The sequence below is a fragment of the Acipenser ruthenus genome, chromosome 46 (genome assembly GCF_902713425.1).
Source record: "Acipenser ruthenus chromosome 46, fAciRut3.2 maternal haplotype, whole genome shotgun sequence".
In the NCBI taxonomy this organism is placed as follows: Eukaryota; Metazoa; Chordata; class Actinopteri; order Acipenseriformes; family Acipenseridae; genus Acipenser; species Acipenser ruthenus.
The window spans coordinates 2,410,073-2,418,075 of NC_081234.1; the positions used below are offsets into that span (position 1 = coordinate 2,410,073).

Genomic DNA, 8,003 nt, shown 5'->3' on the forward strand with positions numbered 1-8,003 from the left:
AATGTTGTTGAAGCTGACACCCTGGGATCCTTCAAGAAGCTGCTTGATGAGATTCTGGGATCAATAAGCTACTAACAACCAAACGAGCAAGATGGGCTGAATGCCCTCCTCTCGTTTGTAAACTTTCTTATGTTCTTATGTTCTTAATCAAATAAAAAAAGTGTTATGTCAGAATCACAAAATAAATTCTCTCATAATACTTTTCTTTTTTCCACTGTTGTTAATCGTTTCCACCATAGACTTTTCATTTAGTTTAAATTTGTTGGACCACAGGGTTTTTGAAAATGAGAGATCTGAGTTTCTCCCAGAAGACTTTCTGAGCAGCTGTTTCTCCTCCCGGCCAGTCGAGGCAGGATTTCTTACACATTTCCCTGCGGAGCTTCTGGTGCTGGGACAACCTTTCAACAGGGATCTTCTCCAAGAATACGAAAACCAAGACATCTCTGTTCTCTGAGAAGAGCTGCATGTGTGCCAGGCTCATTTCCAGTTTGCACCACTCACTCTTCAGGAAGTTCGTGGATATCACACAGATGGTCCTCCTGCTTCTCTGAATGCTGCTCTCCACGTTGTCCAGGATGTTGCCTCCCAGCTCCCAGTCTCTGTCCGACACACACAGCTTCACGTTCGGAAGACCGGCGTTGTTCTCTAGGTTGGGAATCAACTCGTGGATTACCCATTCAAAATCCCTCTCGCAGTAGGCAACAAAAGCATCATACTTAAACCTGGGGTTGTTCTCCCAGACTTCTGTGTCTTTCCTCTTGGACAACAGCAGGTACCACTGATAGTAGATCTTCCAACGGTACACATAAAGCAGGACAACCACAGTCGACAAGACAGTCATTCCGAGGATGACTATGAGAATATACCATACATATTCAGGAATGCATATGGGATTAAAATCCTTCAAATGCTTGCCACGAAGCTCTATAGGGGCGAAGCACATGAAATCCTCTGCATTGGTTGTGTTTCCCAGGGACTTCACCCAGAAAGAAGCCCAGGCCAGGCTGCAGTCGCAAGTGAAATAGTTCCCGCTGAGGTTCACGTAAAGAGTGGACGGGAAGAGTCTGAAGATTCCTTCGGGCAGAGTCTGGAGACGGTTGAGACTGAGGTCGATGTGGAGCAACTTCCCATTGTATTTGAACAGCTCTGCTGGGAGGGTCTGCAGCATGTTTCTTCTTAAATTAAGAACCTGCAGGTTGGTCAGGGAGTCCAGGACACCAGATGGGATCTGGTCCAGCGAACACCCCTCTAGGGTCAAGCACTCAAGGGCATGCAGTTTCATCAAAGCATTCGGGTGAACAGTTTTTATTGAGGACTCTTTCACCAGAAGCTCTCTCAAGTCCTTCAGATCAGAAAAGGCAGAGTCATCTATCAGGTTTATGGATGAGAAAAATATCTCCAAGGTATTCAGGGGGCACTGGCCAATGTCCTCAAACATGGGCTTCCTCATTGTCTCAAAATCTATTCTGTACAGACCCAGAGTATCCAGCTGGCTATTTCGTAGATCAAAGAATATAGTCTTCATGTCTTGTGTTTGGATTTTGCCGATTCTCAGAGACTTCAGCTTATAAAGTGGGTAGAAGGCCTGGGATCCCACCATTAGCACAGAGTGGTGCTGCTGAAGAGTCAGGTGCTCCAGAGTGTGCATGTAAGTGAATGTGTTCCCTTCTACTTCGTGCAGCCAGCCGTAGGACAGGTCCAGGGAAACAATACTCTTAAACCTCGGAAATGTCCAGGTGTTTATTTTCAATATATGGTTTCCCATCAGCATCATGTTCTTTGTCTCTGAAGGGATGGCATTCGGCACCTGTAAGGAGAATGTGAAACTTAATGAGCTACTCCTTTCAAATTTAGCTTTTTTTTCCTTCAGAGAAGGTATATTCTCCATGACGAATGAAGTCGTTTCCAAATTAACCTGCTTATTAAATGGATGATTTATACTATATACATTTTCTGTATTTCATTTCTTCCTCTTAACTGCAGAAGAAGCCATACTTGTTTGAAAACTGGAGTGCACAAACAAGCATGGATTCCAACCAGTAGTTTTGACATAAAGGCAGCAGCTAGATAGCTTACATTGTTATCTGAGAAGCTGAATGTATACAGGTAAGTGTGGGAAACAGTTAAAAACAGAGAGCTGCAGCTTGAACTATGGATTCTGTTGTGATGCAATACCAAGAACACACTGCTTGCATGCAGCTTGTATTTATATTTATAAACAGCTTCATACAGATTCTATATACAGAGCTGGCATAAAGTTGTTTAGCTTGGAGTATATCCACATCTCTTTTTAGTTAAAAATCTAGTGCTCAGTTATTTTACCCCCAATTTACTCCCCAGATGTCCAATTACGTTCCCTCACTGCAGCAATTTCCCACAACAGCTCAGGAGGACTTTCACCCAGGAACTTGAGAGCAGATGTCAGTGAGCTATCTGCCTCTGAAGAACAAAGACCAGCCCTGCATGTGTCCGCTAGAGCTGAACCAGAAGGGGGCTACAGTAGCATGGTGACGAGAAACAGTCCCTGCTGGTTTTGCCTCTCTGACCCGCAAGAGCACCAGAGCCAGTGCGACACTCCCTTTTGAATCCCCAGCAGACAGCAAACTTCACATAGCCAGGGCGAACCTGAACTCTCCTGACTGAATGACCCACCCTGTACACTACACGACTGTGCTTTTACCAGGTGAGCACTATATCCACACATCCTTTGGCTGATCTAGTTAACATAGAGTGCTGAATTGTTTGTACTGGCACAGAACAAGCCATTTGGATACAATGTAAAAAATGCCAATATTTTTCACTGGTGAAGTACATATGTACTGTGTATGGTTATTGACAATGCTGTGTGCCTCAAACTACAGCTCATTCATTTAGCATTGTATTTACTTGCTAATCCAAACACCAGAAGTGCAAACTGACTAATAATCAGAACCATGCTGTCTTAATGAAATGCATCACAGTAGCTGCTGTAGAAACCAAAGTCCAATATTATGTAAAGGATAAACATCGATTTGAGTGCTGTTGGGCATTATTTTCTTGCCGATTAAACAACTCCAGTTTTTTATACACTTAAAACATTTCTTCCTAATTTATACTAGTCTGATAATGAGATTCAATTGATTGTTAATTTGGTAATTGGATTTGGTTTTTGCTCTTTTGTTACGCTTAGTTCAAACAGTTAAAATGTTTGTCTCTCAATTTGTGGGAATGTTGTCATAAGTTCTTCTGAGTTTGTACATGATAGGATCTCTACTCCGGCCAAATCATAACAGGGTTCTTCCAAATGGTTCAGATTTACGAGGATCTGTTTTTTCATTTGCTGCTCTACATTATATGGATAATTAATTGTACCCCACAGCTGGGTGCTACAGTGTGTATCCAGACTACCAAACAGCCCCATCTCTGTAGTGCTTAGAAAGATCTTACCTTCTCAAGCCTGGCATCTTCACAGTTGATTGTCTTACTATTTTGGAAGTAAAAGCAGATGTCCTCACGATTTTCAGTTATGTTTAAACCGATGCAGTCGAACAAGTTGGCATTATCTGGACAGAGGGTCTCATTGATGTAATAAATTACAGTATCATTGAGGCTTGGAGGGGAGTCAGTCATTTGAAAAGCAGGGCTGGTTAGAAATATTGTCGTTGGATAAATGATGGGCCCAGCAGATGTGGGAGGTACAGTTGAAGTGTAGAAGTATTTTTGTCCAATGTTCTTCCTCGCCGTTTCTTTCTCTGCTTGCCAAGACCCATGGCCTTCCTCTGATGCCCTGCAAGGATGTTAACCAGCTTGCCCTCTTGTACTATATGCGACTGCTTGGGAGAAGCAGTCCTGAAAGAGGTTCTGTTCAGTGATGTGGTGTCAACTTTCAACTGGAGACCACGGCTTTCAAGGGTAACAGGGGCCATCAGATAGGCAGCAGAGGACATAATCCAAAACAGAAGCATTGTGCTGCTTTCACCTGAAATAAACAAGATTTCCTTAAAGTGGTTTTACCCATCATTTCATGAATGTACCCATTGTGCACTTCCATTAGCTACAGTATATTGGTCTCATACATGCAGTTTTTCAAACACAATTTTCAAATGTGTTTACTTTTTAAAGCCCTGTATCTGGTACTAGCCAAGGTTAAATATATCTAAGTTTGTAAGCCATGCTTTCAGGTATTCTTGCACTTCCTAGATAATTTCACCTAAGACAATGAGATTCAATGCCTCTTTTCCTGTCATAAACTTACTTTAACATGTGGTTCCCCTGTGTATTGATATACAGTGTAATATGGCTTTAGCTAGTCTGTGCCCCAAGTGGATGTAATGAATACCCTTTGTTCTGTGTGGTATTTCTTACAGTGGTACTGTGGTAGGCACACCAGCAGGTATTATTCAGTTACTTCAGGGGTCGTCAATGTGCGGACATTTTGACCAGACCGCCAAGTCATATGCCAATCTGTGTTTACTTGTATTCACAAGTAGATATATGAGAGTGTGACACGAGAGGGTACAGCAGGTGTCACTGTGATAGTAAGCAGCAGATACTCAGTGAACGCTATGAATAAGGTGACTAGACATCCCGTTTTGGACGGGACAGTCCCACTTTTGGAACACTGGTCCCAGTGTCCCCAGAACCTGGTAACAGAATGTTGTATTTGCATGCAGGCTGCTGTGTTTCTGCCATATGTAACTTATTACAGTACGGCACTTATGTGACTAAAGAAGGTTAAATGACCAGTAGCATTAAAAAGTGGCTGTACAACACTGTGCAAATCTGGAGAACTACTGAACAGTCAACGTTCATATGTGCAACCAATCACAAAGAATTGCAGCCGGGTTTATCCACTGACTGCTGCTAAAATGAACTGGCGACTATCCTCGTCTGAATCATCGCTCTCGCTGCGTGAAGAGGTTAGACTACTGTAGTCTAACAGTAACGGCTCATATAGGCACCATTGTATTGTGTTGGAATTATTCTCTTTATCCATGATATTTGTATATCTGCATGCAAACGTCTTGCTTCGTGTGTAGCTATAGGCGACAATTGCAGAAATCAACTCTGTCATGTGACATTACCGTGCCATGTTTACAATGCAGTGCACTGAAGCTTGTCATGGTTTGAACACTTTGTGCATCAAAATAGCGCATCATAACAATAAGCAGGGCTGTAAAACATGACAAAAGTATTTGGAAACATATTTTCTATTGAGTAAGTCTATATTCGCTTTCAGTTCACCACAGATACCCTCTAAGAAACGTATGTTCGTGAATAATACAAAATAATTTATGAACTAGTGTGACGGAGAGTGAATTAATCCGAGTCAACAATCTCCCTCCTGACCTGTGAGGGCATGGTATAACAGGAACAGTGTGCCCCGGACTGGAATGTTTGACAGTTCATTCAAGGGTCAGTTGGAAGTCGGCCATCCAGGAAGGGGGCGGAGCCACAATATCAGAAGTTATCGCTTTAATGCGGTAGGCGATGCGTCAGTCATGGATTGGAGGATAAGTGATTGCACTCGCTACCGAAGGGGGCGGGACTGAAGGTATATCAGGGGATGTGGCCGAGCAATCTGTTCCTTTTGTTGTGGTTATGGAAGGACCTGTAAAAGGAGTACAGATATAAAATAACCGTGAGTGTTTTGCGTGTTGTTGATTTTGTTGTTCTAACTGTCATTGTTTGTCATTGTTAGATGGCTAACACTAGCCGGGAGCTGTCGCTAAAGGCCAGCACTGAACCTGGGCTACACTGCACCACTGTGTCACAATTGTTGTACAGCACCATCTGCACAAAGAGCACGCACTGTTTGGATAAGAGATCGTGTCTGTGTTGTGTGTTATTATTACTGCATTATTATTTTGGGACTGAACCCCGTGGTTTAACTGAGCGATACACATTGGTTTGTAGAGCCAGGTATTATTATTTACCTGCAAATAAAGAGCTGTTTAACAGTGAACTGTGTTGTTTCCAGTCATTCCTGTGCACTGCAACACCTCTACACCTGCGCACTGCAAACCACTTTGCCACAATTAGTTATTTTCTCATTTGTGAAATTCATACTGTAAAAATATTTTACAAGTTTACATGTTATGTTGTTTTTAGCAATAATGAAATACATTAATTTCAGGTCTCCTGGTGCCAATTTAATTTGTTTAAAAATATTTCCATTGATAGTTGAGTTCTGTATATGATACAAATAGTTTAAAACAATAACAAAAAAAAAGAACTATGTCCTCATTTCATTTTACCTTTCTTTAAAAAAATATGTAAATACAGTGCCTTAGAGGCAGGATAGATCACTTTCTAATTTGGTGAAGTATATTATCCTGCAAAGTTTAATAAAAAATAGACACAATGGAGTACTCATATTTAAGATGAATGCTATCTGTTGCATAGGTGTGATAGCTATATAAGGTATTTTACTTTATCAAAACTATTAGTTTAAAAGAAGAAAAACAACACATTCATAAAAACTAGGGGTGAGCATCGATATGAAAATTGTATATCGATATCGTGCACGTATTTCAATATCGATATCGATAATATTGAAGTCTTCCAAACACATAAAAATATAATAACACAAAAGCAAAATGAAACATATATACATATACGTTAACAGATATTTACATAAGAAAAACAATAACTTACTTTAACTTTGTGGTGCTTTACTATATCCATGGAGAAAAACAAGGTCTAGTTATATTGTTTTACTATTCCATGCCATCATCAGCCACCTCAAAACCGAAATATTTCTATACTTCACTGCGCAGGCTAGCCAATCCAGAAGTAATTTAATCTTCTCTGCGTATAAATGCATGACACATCTAAATGTATTAAGTACGGTGTCATGCTGAATGATGCATTATTTTGATATGTGTTTTCATGTTTTCAAAATACATCTAATTTATAATACTGAAAGTTCACATTTTAAAAATACATTAATAGCAGTGTAAGTAATCGCATGAAAAATATGCAATGAACCACACACTGACGCATGCGCATGTCTCACAATAATCCCAATAGTGCTTAATGCAGCATGCAAATAGCATTCGGTACCTTGCGAGCACGTTCTGAAAGGAAGAAGAATATATATATATATATATATATATATATATATATATATCTCAAATTATTTAACCGATTTTCCTGTTTATTATGTTTTTTGTGTTGTTTGTTTTTAGGTGTGTATCCCTTTAAGAAAAGACCTGTTTCTTAATTAGTTGACGCGGGCACTTTCTGAAAACAGGATATAGTTTCCGGTAAGGGATTGGCTGGTGAGAGGAAACAGGTGAAGAAAAGGGAGTAGAGCACACGAGAGAGGGTACACAGGTTGTGGATTTGTTGTTTTTCTTGTTTGATATCTACAGAATGTTTGAAATACATTTTTTAATCGGGTTTCTTAGAAAAAGGAAAACGCCAATCAATGGAATAAAATGGTTAAATAATACTTTGTGTGTGATGTTTGCCTACGAGTCTAACAATGATTGGTATGTATAGGGTTTGTTGTATCTTAATATAAAATAAAGTTGATTATACTGCGTTTGTATTTTTAGCAGTATTAGCAGTAAAAAATAAGTCTGCGAGCATACATGATTTTTTTTAATCCAACGATATCACGATATGGAAATTATTATCGATATCCAACGATATCGTCATCATATCGAAATAGCGATATTGGTGCCCACCCCTAATAAAAACATACCTTATGTTTGTCCTTCAGCAAAAGAGGCTAATGGCAGGGCTCGAATTACTGGGGATCCCTTTAAGTTTCCCTAAATAGTTTTATTTCAGAATTTCCTTTTTGACATGTTTTATGGCGACAGGTATCACTTAAAACAGAAAGGAACCTGTTAAAAACGTGTTAATTGTATAATGACATTTCTGCCTTGTCTGCAGATTTTCAGTACCAATCAACGATAATGAGAAAGCGACTCCTGACAATCTGAAAACTTCTCTGCATATTTTACACAGGCTAATGCTTATATGAAGGAAGATTAAATAGCATTCCTTTCGTA

The 8,003-nt window shown here is 40.0% G+C and overlaps 2 protein-coding genes across 2 annotated transcripts; both read right to left on the bottom strand.

Moving 5' to 3' along the window:
• Window positions 1-224: 224 nt before the first annotated feature.
• Window positions 225-879, bottom strand: LOC131721000 (toll-like receptor 13). Its single transcript, XM_059013740.1, has one exon. The coding sequence runs from the start codon at window positions 839-841 to the stop codon at window positions 254-256; it is 588 nt and encodes a 195-aa protein (XP_058869723.1). The 5' UTR covers window positions 842-879; the 3' UTR covers window positions 225-253.
• Window positions 880-903: 24 nt separating this feature from the next.
• On the bottom strand, window positions 904-3,609 carry LOC131720971 (connectin-like). The gene is made up of 3 exons (XM_059013572.1): window positions 3,427-3,609; window positions 983-1,807; window positions 904-924 (listed from the first exon to the last, which is right to left on the bottom strand). The coding sequence occupies exons 1-3, from the start codon at window positions 3,607-3,609 to the stop codon at window positions 904-906; spliced, it is 1,029 nt and encodes a 342-aa protein (XP_058869555.1).
• Between the last annotated feature and the right edge of the window lie 4,394 nt (window positions 3,610-8,003).

Coding starts and splice junctions, on each gene's coding strand:
- LOC131721000 (XM_059013740.1), bottom strand. CDS start 841: ATGACTGTCTTGTCGACTGTGGTTGTCCTGCTTTATGTGTACCGTTGG.
- LOC131720971 (XM_059013572.1), bottom strand. CDS start 3,609: ATGACTGACTCCCCTCCAAGCCTCAATGATACTGTAATTTATTACATC. Junction 1,808..3,426: donor AAGATGCCAGGCTTGAGAAG/GTAAGATCTTTC, acceptor TTCTCCTTACAG/GTGCCGAATGCCATCCCTTC. Junction 925..982: donor TGGCCTGGGCTTCTTTCTGG/GTGAAGTCCCTG, acceptor TCGCCCCTATAG/AGCTTCGTGGCAAGCATTTG.